At 43.2% G+C, this 18,440-nt stretch overlaps 1 protein-coding gene across 2 annotated transcripts in view; it reads right to left on the bottom strand.

The window, feature by feature from the left end:
- The window catches only part of LOC147433592 (Ypt/Rab-GAP domain of gyp1p superfamily protein), a 70,860-nt gene that overhangs the window by 7,396 nt on the left and 45,024 nt on the right, over positions 1–18,440 (bottom strand). The window contains exons 14-15 of one of the 2 annotated variants that reach the window (XM_086490270.1): positions 14,740–14,820; positions 14,423–14,503 (exon numbers count right to left, since the gene is read on the bottom strand). In XM_086490270.1, coding sequence (XP_086346396.1) covers positions 14,423–14,503; positions 14,740–14,820 — 162 coding nt within the window. Of the gene's footprint in view, positions 1–14,422; positions 14,525–14,739; positions 14,821–18,440 lie in introns of both variants that reach the window. The other variant, XM_086490269.1, reaches the window with a different exon arrangement.

Below are 18,440 nucleotides of genomic sequence, written 5' to 3'. Positions count from 1 at the left end.
AAAAACACCTAATGTTCAGTACAAATAATTTGCAAAAAACTGCCCATTTCTCCCCATTTTTGAGAGTTGGCCGTTCCGGAGCCGTTCCTGTATCGAGTGGTCACCAGAAACGGCAAAATGTTCGGGGGCGTTCCGGCTTAGCAGGGGGGGGAGGTAACGGCGTTCCAGGGCCAAGGGAACGTGTTCCCCGGTAACTATGTAAATTCCACTATTTCTTCTTAGGGTTTAAGCTCCTCGGTCGAGATCTACATGTTGGCTCCGCTCTTCAGTGGCTTGACACATCAGCAGTTTGTGACACACCAACCCTTGTGGTAGAGGCTAGCTCGTTGGCTACAAGCTCCCAAGCTCAAGGGTGAGCCCCTATTGGCTCTATGACTGGGAGATGAGCCTCAAGTCCACTCTCTACACTTGTTTTTGCGTAAGTATGACTTGTGTCATGTCATGTGTGCAAGATGGATCCGGCGAGGAACGAACAATACTGAACAAAGTAGAATCCAGCGCTCATCACCATGAAGAAGAAGTGAGCAACTAAAAGCAATCAAAATACAACTCTAGGATCTTTTGAAAGATGTCATGAATAGTGTAGAATAAGTGTGACAATTGCCAAAGAGAAATCCCAAAGAAGTTAAGAGGAACCCCTGGAGGTTAAAGGAACAAAAGATCATTCCAAATACTTCAAATAGAGCACAAAGCCCAATAATGCACCCAAGTGAAGAAGATGGTAGCATACATAGTAGTTAAAATAGCACACCAAATAGCCAAATGTAATGTGCAACGGAAGTGAATGATGGTGTATGCTCAAGATGAAAGATCAATGAGTGCTCAAGGTTCCTTTTACTCTGTGTATTGCGTGCTAAGAAAATCAACAGAGAACCTTCCTTGACTTATGAGAGATTGTGCAATGACCGAGACAAGAGAGTGAAACCTGTGAGAGAAAGTGTTGAGAGTGATAGAGAGAGAAGAGACGACACCAGATGGGATCCCAAACCCCCCTCCAAGGGCCCCAGAGAGGCATTTGCTTTAGATTGCACAAAGTCTGGTATAATGGTCCTAAATGCTATGATGCTTGACAACGATGACGACGACGATGTCGAGGCTAAGGGCTTAAATCTGAAAATGTTAGGGATGCTGATGGGATCTTGCACATGCGGCGAGGCTACTGTGGTGAACTGTTGTCATCGGCGACGACGACGGCTGAAAACTGAAAAACGCTGGCTGAACTGAGGGCTGAAAACTGAAATCGTTGTCTTGGCCGCGATGGAAAGGGCGACCACGACGAGGTAAGGCTGATCTGATGTGGTACTGTGCCAAGAAGCCGATGAAAACAAAGCGCTGCTGCTGGCTGAAAAAAGCGGATGCCAAAACGTTGGTCCTCTTGAGAAAACGTGAGGGAGGATGGGGTACTGTAGGTCTATTGCTGGGTGCTTCTACTCCTTGGCTTCTTCTAGCGCCCAATGGGGTCCATATATAGGTGCAAAAAGCTGGGTCGAGCAGTCTCTTGGAAGACCCCACGATTCTGGAACTGAAAAGTCACATAATAATAAAAATCCCTGCAAGACGTGATTCACATGCAATTTGGGAAAAATGGGTTCATGCGGTAAAAATGCTTATGTTGAGTGTTGGGTACTGATGCTAATACTAATGGGTTGTGCAATCAGAGAGTATGCAACTACTCTAAGTGCCTGGGCATGCACATGCTGCGTACAGGCTCACAAGGTTGCCAGAACACTTCCTAGGCTGTCCTAAACCCTAGAAATAGGAGTTACAACTTGTTCACATGCACATAGGGTTAGATGTGCATGTGACATCCCCCCCTTTTCAAGGTGAGCTACGGGTATCGAGCTGCATGGCTTCTTTGTCGTCCGCCAACAACTCAGGGTAATCAGTGAAAAAAGCTTCATCAACCGACAATGCCTCGTGGGTTCCTTGATCGTTGAACTTCGAAACGTACTATCATGCTTGTTTCTTTGATCCATGCCAAAACTGAAGCAGCAACATCTGCTCCAGTTCCATGACTTCTGCTTTGTCTATGATCTCCGATTCATCTTCTTTGGAAATGTCCTTTGGTGGATCTCCCTGAAACAACTTCAACCAAGAAACATGGAAAACATTGAGCATTGACCATGAGTTAGGTAACTACAATTTCATAGAAACCTCATTTATCTTTTTAATGACTAGAAGAGGACCATACATTCAAAAAGACAACTTTGGATACTTCTTTCCTACTTGCCTAAGACATTGCTTCATAATCATAAAGTAGACCCAATCCCCTTCCTTGATGGTAACATCCTGACGATGCTTGTTAGCCTGACGTAAATAAGACTCCCGAACCTTGCGTAGCCAAAGCTTCTGACTCTCAGTAATCTCATCCAAATACTAGCTCTTAGCATTGGCATCAGGCAACTGACTTACCGATCTAGTCAACAAAGACTGGAACGAACAGCCAAATGCTGCCTCATACGGAGTTCTACCAATGGCATTGGAAAAGGAGTCGTTGAAAATTGCTTGAACTAATGGGAGATATTGCTCCCAATGTGATTGTGACCTTACAAGGAATCAACATGCAAAACTTGTTGAAACAATCAATGATGGTTAAACATGAGTAGCCAAAGCTTCTGACTCTCAGTAATCTCATCCAAAGACTAGCTCTTAGCATTGGAATCAGGCAACTGACTTACCGATCTAGTCAACAAAGACTAGAACAGACAGCCAAATGCTGCTTCATACGAAGTTCTACCAATGGCATTGGAATAGGAGTCGTTTAAAATTGCTTGAACTAATGGGAGATATTGCTCCCAATGTGATTGTGGCCTTACAAGGAATCAACATGCAAAACTTGTTGAAACAATCAATGATGGTTAAACATGAGTCACAAAATCCATGGACATGTCCTGAAATGGGCCCTCGAGAATAGGCAACGGTAGCAACAAGCCTTGCTGCTTACCCCGTGGGGCTTTTACTTTTTGACAAATGGAACACTGCGTGACATACTTAAACACATCTTTTCGCATTTTAGGCCAATAACAAAATCTTTCTATCTTCTCTAAAGTGGTATTATGTCTCTGTGCCAACCCGTGAGTGCATCATGTGCATCGTGCAATATAGCTTGCCTAAGAGGAGGCAACACACAAAGACGGTGACGAAAATACAAAAGATCCTCACGAATGAGATACTTGTTAGGCCCTTGGGAAGCAAGAGCCTGCAACCATTGCTTAAACTCGAAATCTGCATATTAGTTCTTCATGCTGTCAAAAGAGACTCTTTGAATGGAGATTGTTAAACTTGACTCAAGAGCCAAGATCTGTCCTTTGCGACTTAACGCATCTGCAAAACAGGGTTGGCTCTACCAAGAATATATTCAATCAAACCTCCAAATTGCTCAAAAAACTAAGACCACTGTGCCTGGCGATCACTCCAATGTGCACTTGCCATAGACTGGAGCCACTTGAGAGCTTGATAATCGGTACGAACAGTAAACTCTCTATAATACAAAACATGCTTCCAATGCTTGAAAGAATAAATGACAGAGAGAAGTTCCTTATCGTACACAAAGTAATTCTTTTCAACACTATTTAACTTTCTACTGAGAAATGCAACTGGACGGCCATGTTGTTGCAGCAAAACTCCTATGGCGAGGTTGCTCGCATCCGTCCATACCTCAAAGAGATCATCCCATGAGGCAAGGATGAGACGCAGAGCCTTAGTCACCGCAACCTTGAGAGCTTCAAAAGCCTCAACGGTTGCCTCAAGCAAAACAACGCGCTGACGGCGAGTTATCACCCCTTTCAAAAACATCAGTCATTGGTGCGGCAATGCGTACAAAATTCTTTACATGCGAACTATATGCCTGACACAAACCTAAAAAAGAGCACACATCATATGCTGTTTTGGGCAAATCTCAATTACGAATTTGTTCAACTTTTGCGGGGTCTAACTTGTTTGCAGAAATGATATAGCCCAAATAAGTAACTTCAGTTAGAAAAAATTCCGACTTCTTTGCAATGTATAGCTGACACTTATCTAAACGGACTAACACTCTTTCTACACCCCATCCCATTCATGATTTTTCCATGATACAGAAAAAATGAGAATGTCATCGAGAAAAATAAACACACATACGCAAACACACATATGTCAATCATATGAACAAAACGACCTACATGAGATATTTGAACGTACCCATGGCACCTATCAATCCAATAGGAATAAGAGCATACTCCCATTGCCCCCGCTCCATGCAGAAAGCGATCTTGTAGATATCACTCGTGAATCCTTACCACTTTTGAGATCGACTTTGCTGAAAACCTTGACACCATTGAGCCTATCAAGGATATACTCAATGCAAGGCATCGAAAACTTGTTCTTGACGACCATCTTGTGAATGCCTTGTAATCTACACACAAACAAGAAGATCCATCTTCTTGCAGACAAACAAAATAGGAGCAGCAAAATGACTTACACTAGGGTGTATGAATCCCCTGGCCACTATCTCGGTGAGTGGGCGCTACTCTGCTTCTTGAGACTTGTTCAGACGGTAGGGAGCCCTACTAACTAGCTGTGCTCCCTCCATGAGCTCAATACGATGATCCTCCGGCTGCTCGAAAGGGAGACGGAGTGGAAGATCATCGTGCAAGAAAAGGTGCTCATACTTCTTAAACAAACATGAGTATCGTTTTGGGGTCTTGATGTCCTGCGTCACTTGAGTGGCATAAATAAATGCAGCTTGAGGTGCTCATCATAACTCACGCTTAGCTTCCACATGAGACATGAGAGGTAAAGAATGGAGGCCTTACACACCGCGGATGACCACGGGAGAGGAACCTGCAGGTAAGAGAATGAGCGTGTTTTCTTTCCAATTAATTATGCATCATGCTCATAAAACCATTTAATGCCGAAAATCATATCACATCCTAAGAGAGGAGAAACAACGAATTTTGGGCAAAAAGATGCTTGTTGAACAGAGACTAACACACTAGGACATTCCTACATGATCAAAGAGTACATGTCGTGAACGAAACCAAACACCTCGATAGGAGCCACTGGAGTAGCTTCAAGGGAAGCCCTCTTTACAAGAGAATCACTAATCACATCATGCACATTGCCAGAGTCAAACAAGACCACAACACGTTGACCATTCACATGATTTAAAGAGAGATTCATCAAGGTGTTCATAAAAAATGTGTGGTGTACTTTATGGATTAATCAAGATACTGACAAAAGATGTGGATTATGAGGTTGCTTTTGGGGGTGCTTTCTAAGGACAATCTTTTACAATATGACCTTTAGTGTGACATTGAAAGCATCTTCCTTCTTTTCCATAAAGGATTCGTTCATCAAGAGTTAACCATCCTCCTAAGATTCCTTAAGCATATTTTTCAACAGGTGTCAACTTAGGTTTATCTTGAGATTTAGTCTTTCTTTATTTTCATTGTGAGAGTTCTGTGCTCTAGGTGTAGAGGAAGATTGAAAAGAAGAATTACCGTTATGTTTACCATTGGTCTTACCGTTCTTACCATTCGGTGGGTTCTGAGGGTTTTGCAAGGTACTTTGAGACGACTTGTTCTCCTTAGGCTTACCTTTCTTGTGCTTCATTTCTTGAGTGAAAGCTATTGCCACTGTGGTATTGTAGTCCGTAGAGTTAAAGACTTGCACATCAAACTTGATGTACTCATCCAACCAAAAAGAGAAGCCTCCTTTCGTTCTGCATCCAATTTGCACAATTCGATGCCAATGTGCAAGATACAGTTAAAAAAAGACATAACAGGAGTGCCATTTTGCTTGAGACCACGCCAATCTTCTTTTAACTGATCAAGGTACTGCGATGGTATGAAGCGAGCCTTGAGCTTGTCTTGGAAGTCGACCCAGCTTAGTGAGAAGGGTATGCCATCCGCGGCATTTCCAAGGTGCTCAGCCAACTCTGACTCCTGCCAAGCTTGATACCAATTGATGGCATCACCCGCTAGATACATGGCAACAGTCAAAATATTACAGTTGCTTGTTTTCTTGTTAGTCGCAAAGTAAACATTAAATTGATGCAACCAAGAATGAACCATAGAAGCATCCATCTTACCTTCATACCTATTGAACGTCAGCTTCTTAGTCACTGGATTGTTGGAGTCGTCCGCTCTAGCTTGCCATGCTACGTGATGACTCGTCGGCCTCCTTGAGTAGCTCGGCTATTGGGGTGAGTACTTGTAGGATCAACTCCTACATGCATTGGCCGCTATGCGTTGAGCCTCGCGTGCTTGCTCACCCTTAAACGGTTTCAAGAGACTCATATGAAATGCATTGTGAATCTTCCAAGTATCTGGCAACTTAAGTCTGAAGAATACATCATTTATCTTTTTTGTAATCAGAAAGGGCCATAATATCTTATGCTAAGCTTTGGAAAAAGCCGCTCCTTTTCCTTCCGTTTCCTTAGGCGTGCTTTCTCAAAACGTAAGAGCACCAATCATCTTCCTTCAACTTCAAGTCGCATCGATGTCAATCCGCTGTCTTTTTGTGCCTTACTTCAAACTTCTCTAGAGCCTCTCGAATCTTGGCAAAAGCAGTGTTCAAATCCCTCGTATGCTGATCGGCTTCAAAAATCTTGTCTTTAGTGCTTAGGAAGGGAGGGACCTTCTTAGCACCTTCGATTACCTCAAATGGCGCCTTCCCCGTCGAAGAGTGAACCGTGTTATTGTAGGCAAATTCCACCAAAGGCAAATATTTTCCCCATTGAGTCTTCTGATCAGAAATGTAAGACTTCAATAAATCCAAAATCATTGAATTGGCTATATCAAATTGCCCATTTGTCTGCAGATGGAACGATGACGAGAACTGCAACCACGTGCAAATGTTCTCCCAAACAGCCTTTCAAAATAAACTCGTGAACCGAAGACTATGGTCTCAGGTATGCCAAGTAACTGAAATATCTAAGCAATGAACAGTCTCGCTAAATGGTCTCGCTTGACTGTTTTCTTGACTAGAATGAAGTAAGCTTGCCAGCTAAATTTGTCAATGACAATCCAAATGCCATCGTGCCCACTGTGTGTCTCCAGGAGATCAAAGATGAAATCCATTGCAATACTTTCCCTGGGGCGGGTGGGAATAGATAAAGGCTATAGTAATCCCCGTGTGTTATGCATGTCAAACTTGACCTTTTGGCATACTAAACAAATGCGAACAAAGTCGTCCACATCATTTTTGATGCCTTGGCCGAAGTCGTCCACGTCTTTTTTGAGTCTTGGCCAATAATTAACGCTTCACACCCTTCAAGGTGGTATCGATGCCGCGGTGACCCGTAAAAGGCGAACAGTGGCACTCTATTAAGGCCTTTTCCCGCAAAGACTGTGTCACAGCATCGTTTTCTTCATCAAGACGCCATCCCGTATGGAATACCCTGGAATTGTCTCCCCATTCTGTATCCGAGTAACAATGTCCACAAAGTCAGGATCTCTCGCGTACTAATCAACCATATCCTCAAAGCTTTTTTGATGAATCGTGGAAATAGCCAAGACTAGGGGTTTCCGAGACAATGCATCTCCCACTAATTTTTTTTGTCCCTAGACATGGACAATCTAGAAGCGAAACTGTGACGAGATGTTAGCCCACCACATCTACTTTTCCGAAAGCTGCTTCTATGACAACAAGTAGAGTAGACTGTGATGATCTGTAAAAACTCTTAAATCGGCTCCAAGTAGATAATGTCGCCACTGTGTCAGAGCATGGATCACTGCCAATAGCTCTTTCTCAGAAATCTGCGCTACCAATTCTGGCCTTGAAAACATTCTGCTTTCATAAGCAATCACATGGCCTTCTTGATTCAAGACCGCTCCCAGACTACGCCCGCAAGCGTCACAATAAACTTTGAATGGCTTTTGCAAATAAGGCAAAGCCAACACTCGTCCAGTAGTCAATTTCTTGAAGTGTCTTAAAAGCAGTCACCTCTATCGGTCCCCACGAGAAAGGGACTCCTTTCTGTGTCAATAAGTGCAAAGACAAAGCTATCTCTGCAAACTTCCGAATGAACCGCCGATAATAAGAGCACAACCCCAAAAAGCTTCGAACTTCATGAACATTCTTCAAGTCTGACCAATTGCTGATAGTCTCAATTTTGGCCGGGTCCATCTGTACTCCTGTTGTTGAGACGATGTGTCCCAAGAAATGTATCTCCGGCAAGAAAACTCCCTCTTTTTGGCATTAATAACCAATCTATTATCGCGCAATGCTTGAAAGACCTGTAGCAAATGGTGTCGGTGCTCTGCTTCATTCTTGGAGAAAACTATAATGTCATCAAAGAAAGTTCCCACAAAAGATAGATGCTCTCAGAAAATCCTATCCATCATTCGGTTGAAAGTTGCTGGAGCATTTGTAAGTCCAAAGGGCATCACCAAAAAATTCGTAAAAAACAAAACTTGTCCGAAAGGCTGTCTTGTAGACATCTTGTGGAGCGATTTTGATCTCACAATATCTGCTTTTCAAATCAATCCTGCTGAAACAAGAGGATCCGTGAAGTCTGTCAAGAATATCATCGATCCTTGGAATCGACAATCTGTTCTTGATGGTGATTTTATTGAGAGCTCTATAATCAATGCAGATTCTCCAAGATCCGTCTTTCTTTAGTACCAGTAAAACCGGAGAACGGTAAGGTGAAGTACTAGGCTGGATGAGACTCTTTTCAAGGTCTTTTACTTGGTTCATGATTTCTTCATTCTGGGCTCGGCTAACACGGTAAGGTAGCCGGTTCATTGGTGTGGTTCCAAGGATCAAATCAATGGTGTGGTCCTCAGGAGGAGATGGAGGTAACTCGCTTTGTAGGCCTTCTGAGAAGTAGTCAGCATGTGTGTGCAGAAATTCTTCTCGTTGTTTATCCAATTCAAACATGTTAGTTCGTTGCTCATCATTCAATTCTTTCAAATAGATCGCATAAACAAAACGACTGGATCTCATTAATTTCGAAATGGCCAAAGCCGATACAATAGGGATGGACTCACCCTTCAATTTTACATCAAGTACAATTTTTATGCCCTTCTCATTAGTCAAAATTGCTTTATTCGCCCGATAGTCGACCACAGCGTTGTTCTTGTGCTACCAAGGGATTCCTAGGAGGACGTCACACCTTTCCAAAGGCATGATGTAATAGTCCTTGTGCCCTAAACACCCTTGACAATGCAAACGAAGTTTGCCAATGACAGGTGTAATGGCAACATCCCATCCCGGCGTCGCTAGAATTGCCTCCACCGGTGGGCCCATCTTGTGGGGCGTAACCTCAAGTCGAGCCGCCAATTCAGGTGAAATGAAGTTGGCCTTGGCTCCTCCATTAAAGAAGATGAGGGCTTCCTGATCTTTTACTTTGCCCATGCGCAGCACAGTTCCGTACTTTCGTCTCCGATCGGGGTCCCCATGCAATCGGGTACCAGTCTTGCTTTCATCTTACCTTTTCTGCCATGCTCTTCTGCAGCTCTAGAACTCTCTCGCCTTTCTTCTAATTGTCCTCATTGTGCCTTTTTGGGACACCTTGCGGAGATGTCTACTTGTTTCCCGCAACCAAAACACTTCCCCTCTTTGAGATAGTCAGCTCTCTGTTCCACAATCAATTGAGGTCATGCATCCTTCTTTTTTTGGGAGTTCTTCTTCTTTCTATTGTCATTTGTCGAGTTCTATCTGGTCCTTTGTGTCAAAACTTCATCAGTGGAGTAGGTCAAGTTATCTGAATGTATCGAGAATCCCCGCTTAGCATGTACCATCACTTGTTGTATGGACTCGGACTTTTGCTCAAGGCAGTAATCTCGGATCTCTTTAGGGAGTCCGCAACAAAACTGCTCAACTTGCTCTTTGATAGTGACCTTCTTAAACGAAGAGGTCGATAGAAAAGAATCCCAAAACCTTTCACAATGTGCATCCAAAGTGCCACCCTTGGTCATTCGAAGATAATTCCAAGCGGTTCTCACATCTCATTCGTAAACCAAGAAGAAATAAAGAGCAGTTTGAACTTCAACCACTTGGTCGCGGCTTCTCTCCTCAAAAGAAGAGTGGACCACCATGTTAGTGCATTTCCCTTCAAAAATGATGTTGCCCTCCTAATCTTGGAGTGCTCTGAGTAGTGCCCTCCAAAGAAGGCTATATTAAACTATTCAATGAAAGTCAAAGCCTTGGGAGCATTTCGGAATCCGGAATATGATTCAAATTTCGTTGACTGTCCACCCTCTTTAAATTCCTTAGCTCTTTTGTTCTTATCTTCGAGGAAATCATATTGGTTGGCTCTGTAAAAGTGTTTCTTCTTTGCATAAAATAGTGATCATCGGGGTTCGAACGATCAGAGGATGACTCCTTGGTAGAGCTGTCAGAAACTGGTCGGAATCTGATCTTCTTTGCCTTTCTCTTGTTCTTTCCAAAACTTTGATTCTTGCTTCGCTTCTTGCCCTATCTATCCTCCTCACTCGAGTCAGAAGAGAAAGAGCTAGAAGAACTGTCGGAAGAAGAGGAAGAGGAACTGGATAGTCCTTCGAAATGCACATGCTTCTTCTATTTTCGTGCAGTTGCAAAAGAAGATTGACGGCCCAAGTAATCGGGGTAGTGAGTCCCCTTATTGCGCTTCTTCAATTGCTTCTCGATGGCTTCTTCGAGTCTAGAAGTTGATTGATTCGGGTTTTGACAACATCATCGAGTTCTTCTTCAGTGAACATCCTTAGAGTACGAGGTTTCTTGATTGCCGGTTTAAATGGTGATTCAATGGCTTTCTCCCAGTGAGTATGCACTTCATCTATCGGGTGTTAAGTCAAAAATTTGGCATACTGTGGATCCTTGGCGAATTGAAGCATCTGCTTTGTGCACTCATCAACCTGCTGTTGACGTTGCATCTCCATGAGTTGATACTGTGAAGGCCGAGGTGGCCCGTACTTGTTCTCTACTAATCCGCTTGAATTTTTCGTACTGCCTCCCACTTCAAAGGTGGTAGATGGAGTCGTCTGATTCTTTTCGGAATCCATATGTGCTGCGAGAGGAAGGATTGGATTTCCCGATAGCACAGAAATCGGCCGTGCTCTGATACCACTGTAACAAACTTGGGCACCCCAAGTCTAGATTCTGTTGCGACACAAGAGGGGTTCACTTAAAACACCCCTTCACAATTTAATTGAGTCGACACGGCTCGGCATAGTTCCATGCCAAGAGAGATTGGCCCCAAAGACTGGCACCCCTTTCGGTATTTCTTTTTGTATTAATCTTTGAGCAAAGTGCAGCTCCCGCAGGTCATTAGCTCTCAGACTCTTCGTCCAGATGCTCTCAGAAGTGATGGCCCTAGCATCCTTATAGGATCTGATGATGAGGATGCTGATGCAAAGACGCAACGGCTGATCCGACGCCGAGGCATGCAAAAAGCTAGGCTGAAGGTTGATGGCTGGAAAACGCTGGTACTTCATGGCTGAAAAATCTTGGTGATGCTGGGGTACTGTGGGCGCTCGATGCCCTGCAGGTATTGGTTATGTTCTGTCTTCAATGGTGAGCCAAGAGCTCACCTATACGGCTTGGAAGTTGGGAAGAGGAGGTCAAGCCATAGCCAGAGAGGCCCCACAACTTCATAATAAAAAGGCTCACTTATTATTTATTAATAAATTAACCTAAATGACTTCAGAGATTGTTCATATGCATGTGTGCTTAAAGCGAGAGTATGCAAAATATGACCTGCCTAATGATGCATGTCCTTCTAGAGGCTCATGGAGTGCAAGGATAGATCCTAAGCTATACTAACTAGGACTGATGCTGACCTGTAGCGGTAGCTTGTTCACGTGGCTCAAGTGCAATGTGCGCGTGAGACGTACAGAGCCGGATAGTTCCTGGCCTTGACCAAATGATTAGTGGACCAGCTTACCCTTCTATTTTCTTTTCCTTGCGCCCTAGGACTTGGCGGTTATTGCTTTGGCTCCCTATCCACTAGCACATCATTCTGAACCTTCGGAATTCTTTGATTTACCATCAGTTGTTTCCTTTGGTTCTTTCTTTAGACACTTCACGAAGATTTGTCCCTATTCACCACATCCATAACACTCGCCCTCTTTGAAGTACTCAACAGGCTGCTCTTCTATCAATTTAGGACCTGTGGATTTCTTCTTCTTCTTTTGCTTCTTGCCCTTCTTCTTTTCCTTGTAAGACTCCTCCCCGTTGACTCAAACACTAGCTCATCCGTTGGGTAAGTCAAGGAGACTGAAGGCATGGAGAAACCGTCATTTGCGTGTTCAACAAGGTTATGAATGCTTGTAGACTTTTGATGAAAAATTATCGTCGAATCTCTTTAAGCAATCTGCAAAAAAACCACTCCATCGCCTCCAAAAAATGAACCTTCCAAAAAGAAGCAACTAGCAAAAAGGTATCCCAAAACCGTTGACAATACATAGCGAAGGTATCATCTTTCCGCATCTTGATGGTTCCAAGCCCTAATCACTTCTTGTTCCTAGTGACAGATTGCACACAAAAGGATCATGATGGTATAGTAGCCGAGCATTTCTAACATGCTAGAGATCATATTATTGGCTTGTTGGCCTTCATGTTCAATAGGGCCATGTGTGAGGGGTTTCTAGAGGATTGGAGTCCGTCTACGATTGTTACCACTACTCAAGTCTAAAGATCCGACCCTGCCAACTTACTATTGCACTATCATGATTGGCCACTCATTGCCCAAGCTATATGCATTTATACTTGAGCATGAGTTGAACAAATAGGCAAAGAGAGGGTGTACGAGCTTCAAGGTAAGCTGCATTCGGGAGGGGATTCTCTACACTTGATCACTTAGAGGAGTCATTAAGGAGCGCAAAGCACATGGGAGAAGGATTTACTGTACGTTTGTGGATTTCCCCAAAGCCTTTAACTCAATCCCAAGAGCCAAATAAATACTTAGATTACATGACTTGGGTCTCATAGGAGTTTGTATGGGATATCATGGCACTCCATGAGACGGTTATAAGCAAAGTACAAACACCACAGGGTCTTTCAAAGCCTGTTCACTCTACTATTGGCGTGAAGCAAGGACGCCCACTTTCTGCAACTTTGTTTGGATTGAATATTGATGAGTTTTTCACCATATTGAGACTACAGGGGATAGATGGGCACAGTTATCAAGTACATGGTTACCTCAACTAATATATGCCGATGATGTTGTGCTTATTTCAGACTCTTCAAAGGGTATGCAGAGACATCTAGATGCATTAAATGCTTATACACAAGATATAAGCTCTCCATCAACCTTGACAAAACCAAGGTCATGGTATTCAATACTACAACGCACCGGTTCATGAGATCAGCACCTATTTTTACATATGGACAAGAGATAGTGGAGTATGTAGACTCCCATAAATATCTTGGCGTTGTATTCAGTGGACCTACTTTCTCTGTAAGAGGTGTTATAGAGGCGTTTGACAAGGGGATATGCAGCACTAGAGGACTAGAGAGGATATGTGAGTTTCAGAAGCCACGCACTAAGCTATGGCTATTTGACACTTTAGTCACTTCTACCATGCTTTATAAAGTGTAGATATGCAAGCCTAGGCTAGATCATCACAGTAGATCAAGGCACACATATGATGAATGGATATCCACGGAGAGACCACTTGTATCCATGATCTCCAAGTTGATCCAAGCAAAAGCCTCAATGCCACATGAGATTATCAGGGCTGAGATGAGTGCAACATCGATTGAAGTTGACGCTCCTGCTAGATCAATGATTTTCATTCATAGCACCCACGCCCTTGAAAGTTGACTCATCACGACAATTGGCCAGTGAGGGTAATACTTCATGTTGGTTTGCACAGATATCATCTTGGTTTGAGCTACATGGATTTTCAGTATTCCCTGGATGCACCATCCCTCACCCTCACATATTCAAAGATTAGCAGGATTTAAGCATGATCCCATTCAGCTGGATATTAGGAGGACTTGGTCGGGTGTGAGGATCTTCACATCATAGACGAGGTCTACATCCGAGCTACGGAGCATCATTGAGCAACACCAAGCACTTGCCCCCATAGAGCTGACTATGGAGGACATTGAGGCCATATTGCAGAAACCCATGAGAGAGTTCATGGGATGATCGACATTGCATACTTTCTCTATTGTACACCTCATTAGCCCACATGTGATTGTAGTCCCCCCTATATGTTTTGAGTTTATGTATTATGCAATGCTGATGATGAGGATGTAGGGTAGGCTTACATACCTACCCACACTAGGGACCCTCATTTATTTTCACTTTATGTTCCCCAGACAATGTACTAGAGTCACACACGGGTGTAACCTTTTGGTCTCAGGTCATTTTGGCTTTTGAAGACGTTAATTTAAAATTTCATTTCGTTTCGTTTCTCTCTCACACACACACAAGTGCTAACTGACCACGGACTCAATATCTTCAAACATCTTTGTTTTTTCAAACAGACAGCCGCTCTCCAATTACCTGCAGTACATTTGCAGCATGTCGCTGTGCTGCTGCGTCTTCCTCAGCATAGCGACGAGCATCATCTGCAATTCGTTGCTCCTGCTCCATTTGAAGCATCACCTGATGAGTAAATTGATTTATCAATTCTGCAGAGTGACCTAAGTTTGGACTCTAGCTAGAAAATTGGAAAAGTTGTCCTCTTAAATTCTGATGATATTTGAAACAAAGACGATTATCTACGCACAGCTCAAGCCTGTAGGCAGTGCACCATCATTTGCACAAATAGTAAGGCCGCCGCCACCCTATTCAAAACCAAGATTTCTAGCTCTACACACCTTAACCATAGCCTGCTCCTGCTCATCCTTTTCAGCAAGAGCTCCTCTTAATTTCCCCACTTCATCTTCCAAAGTCTCCAGCTGTTAACAGTCCAACAAAGAAACACACACAGCTTCAAAACAATAAAATCAATAACAGAGCAGTAGTGATGCAAAAGAAGATGAAATTTTATGAGAACCTGTGGCTTCAACCAACCTATAAATGTGGTGCCTGATCATGTACACACATTCTGATCACATAAACAGACTCAAAGCTGCATTGCATTCCCTAACTGAAGTTCCTCAGCATCAACACTTCAAGCTCAAGTCATCATATACCAAATTCCACACCATATTCATCACAAAACCAAAATCCCGATAAACTCCCTTATATATGGAATGAGCAATATTAGTGGTCTCAATTTATGCCCAAATTTTATGCTATAAAACCGCTTGAAAACTGAACTTCACCGCCCTACACTAAGCCAAAACATTGTCTCTAAAATATGAAGTGTGGTGCGTTATCAACTAGTCACACTTATCATCCCACATGCAATCTTGTCGTCCTTGAGCCATTGTCGCTGCTGGTTTGCGATCCTTGTGTTCAGAGGCTCACCTTCCCACTTATGAAGCGCAAGACGCACATTAATTGCAGCTTGCAATGGCATGGTATTTGAAAACACTTAGTAATGCAAAAGAGTCAATATAAATGTTCAATCAAGAGCTTGATAATGCCATCTGAAAATACTAATAATGCAATTAGACGATGCTCAATTGGTGAGCTTATCAGAGAGTGCACACACACTACTGGGTTGCCAAATGTCAACTCGGAGAATGGTCACTTGAGGCAAAAGCCACGAGCATATCTCACACAAATTGAGTGATTGTACAAGAAATTAGTGTGTAGATTAGAGCTAGTAGAGAGAGTAGTGATAATGATCTAGTGTGTGAATAGGAAGTATTAATCCCGCTAAGGCTCTAATACAAATTGTAGGGATTATGGTGGATATTCAAGAGTAGCATTCATGATAGCAATAGAGAAATTGTCACCGATTTGATCCATGGTTAATTTGACCCACATAACCATGGACAAGATTGATTATCTGCAATTGTTGAGAAGTGCTCAACAGTCCAAAATAGCAGCAGGGAAATGCTTCATATGGAACAAGAGCCAAGACAACCCTCTAACTAGCAATAAACGCAGAGAAAGTGGACACATGGCTATTGAAGCTCATGCATATCAGGTGGCGACTCATGTCAGATAACTGGAATTCATGCACGGCAGATGGTGGCTCATGCAAGGGAAGAGGACACTCGGACAGTTCATGCATGGCAAGTGGCCACACATGCAAGGCCCACACATAAACTCGGAGACCCATTTACAGCCAAGAGCTGTCATTTGGAGCCAAGGGCGCCTCCACACACACACATATATATATCTATTTAAAAGGGCTGAATAGCCGATTGTAAATGTCTTTTTGTACACTCTCCCCCAATCTACTAGCTCTCTATTGAGCCTTGTATTGTTATACTTTATATAAATAAGAAAATACCATAAGATTGAGGGGCCAATGCTGTGTAGAAAAGGAGCTTCTCCATCTTTCCCTATCCAATCTCTATCTCTCTCTCTCTCTCTTCTAATCTCGCATTACTTTCTCTATAGTATCTGTGGGCTGAATTTTCAGTTTCTTATTGACTATTATAGGCCGAATTTGCTATTTTTGCTAGCCAGTACCACCTAGGCAGTAGACCAGCTGGTTCTAGTGGTATCAGAGAATACTTGATTGCTCATCAACGGACAATTCCTGATTGGACAACTACTCTCAGCATCAATGAAGAATTCAAGGGAGATCAGCAACAATGAGCAGAATTGGAGAAAGAGGTCGAGGTTGGATGATGAAGACATCGATGGTCAAGATCAGTCCTTGAACAGCGACGAGGAGAGAGAAGCCGAAGTAGACCATATCTTGGATCACACATGTATAGAAGCAGATAAAGGAAACCAAGTTAAAGGATCCCTTCCTCTTAGAATCCACAAAATATATGGATGATAGGCACGCTATAGCCTATGGAAGTCAACTTAGACAAAGAATTTCTACAAATCAGAGAGTGAAGGATACAAAGGGTTGATTTGGTCTCGTGTGCAAGTGGTAAATCCAAGTGCAAGCCAAGGGCGAGTATACCAAGAAGGTTGACGCATGATTGAAAAGAAAATCAAGAGTTGCTTTGGACAAAGACACATGCAGATACAAGAACACTTTTGGGTCCGGCTCTTCTGACAAAAGAAGTAGTGAAAGCAACAGACGAAGGATCTTGAAATTCAATGTGAATTATCGAGCAAATATCAGTGTTTATGCATACTCTTATGTATGCATGAAACATGTGTAGACTCCTCAAATATTAATCATGACAGTTGTTTGTTTAACTGAGATTGAGAGATGAATGTTTACAGTGGATAACTGTTCAATTGGAAGCATTTGGATGAGTCTGATGTGAAAGGTTAGACAGAATGTGAAGGATAGTCATGTGGTAGCATGTATGATTGCATGTGGTTTGAATGCCAAATCTGTACTATCTAGCCTAGTGAGGTCTTGACAAAACTCTAGACAAGATAGCTGTAAGCATTTGTGCATGATGTCGATATTGGCTAATCTGTGTCGGTGAATGGTTTATGGAATGTATGCCATATTGTGTGCTACTTGGATGACATGTTCACGTGTATGAATGTTTGATGAGTAAAGTCTACTCTTCTAATGCTTCGATTTTGCAAGTGTAATCGGGGACGATTACACTATTTTATGGAGAGGGAATGTCACCGATTTGGCCCAGAACCATGGATAGGGCTGATTATCTGCAATTGATGAGATGGATGTGCCTGTTGGGCGCCTAGGACAGAGGAGCTTAGTTCTCAGCAGTCCAAAATACCTGCCATGCATGAGCTCTGGTTGCCTTGCGCAATGTGTCAGCACCTGCCATGCATGAGCTCCAGTAGCCTTGCATGTTTCACCAAGTGTCCACATTCTTTGCATGCATTACACATGGTTTGCACATGGGCTTTGTCCACATATGATGATGATGATGTGGAGAGGGTGTTCACACAATCAAGGTGCAACAAAGCTCCTCCCAACACCAAGAGCCTATGAAAGTGAGGACAGCCTGCCAGTTGTACTCGCATCCTAAGCTGGTCTTTCCAAGAAAAGAGCAATTGTACCATGTTACGTCAACATCAATATGGTACAGAAATACCCTCAAGGCTCAAGCTCTCAAGCTCTCTCTCCCTTGCTCTCAAGCTCTCTCTCCATGAGTCCATGACTCCATTGCCCTCAAGCTCTCTCTCCCTTGCTCTCAAGCAGTGAAGCCTCTCTATCTCAAGCTCTCAAGGAGTCAAGACTCTATTGTGTATGTACTATGACCGCGGCGCCGCGCATCACCACACGATGCGATCAAGTCATAATAAGGTTGAATGGTCTTCAAATCGTGTTTTTTGTGAGTATTAGAGTCAAAGGACTCTAGCAATACTTGTATTCAAACACATAACGCTAAAAATTGCATTATCTGGGTGTCTTTTATGCCTCCCATTCCGCACCGTTCCCGTTCCGGACCCGTTCCCGTTCCCCCGTTCCGAAGGGAGGCCCGTCGCCATTCCCATTCCGCGTTCCAGGTAACTATGGCTTCTAGAGCCTCTAAGCTTGGACTCACAAGAGGTATGTACAGCATGATGG

Source organism: Adiantum capillus-veneris, chromosome 19 (genome assembly GCF_014529385.1).
Source record: "Adiantum capillus-veneris isolate H3 chromosome 19, ASM1452938v2, whole genome shotgun sequence".
NCBI classification, from domain to species: domain Eukaryota; kingdom Viridiplantae; phylum Streptophyta; class Polypodiopsida; order Polypodiales; family Pteridaceae; genus Adiantum; species Adiantum capillus-veneris.
This window is presented reverse-complemented; position numbering and strand designations above follow the sequence as displayed.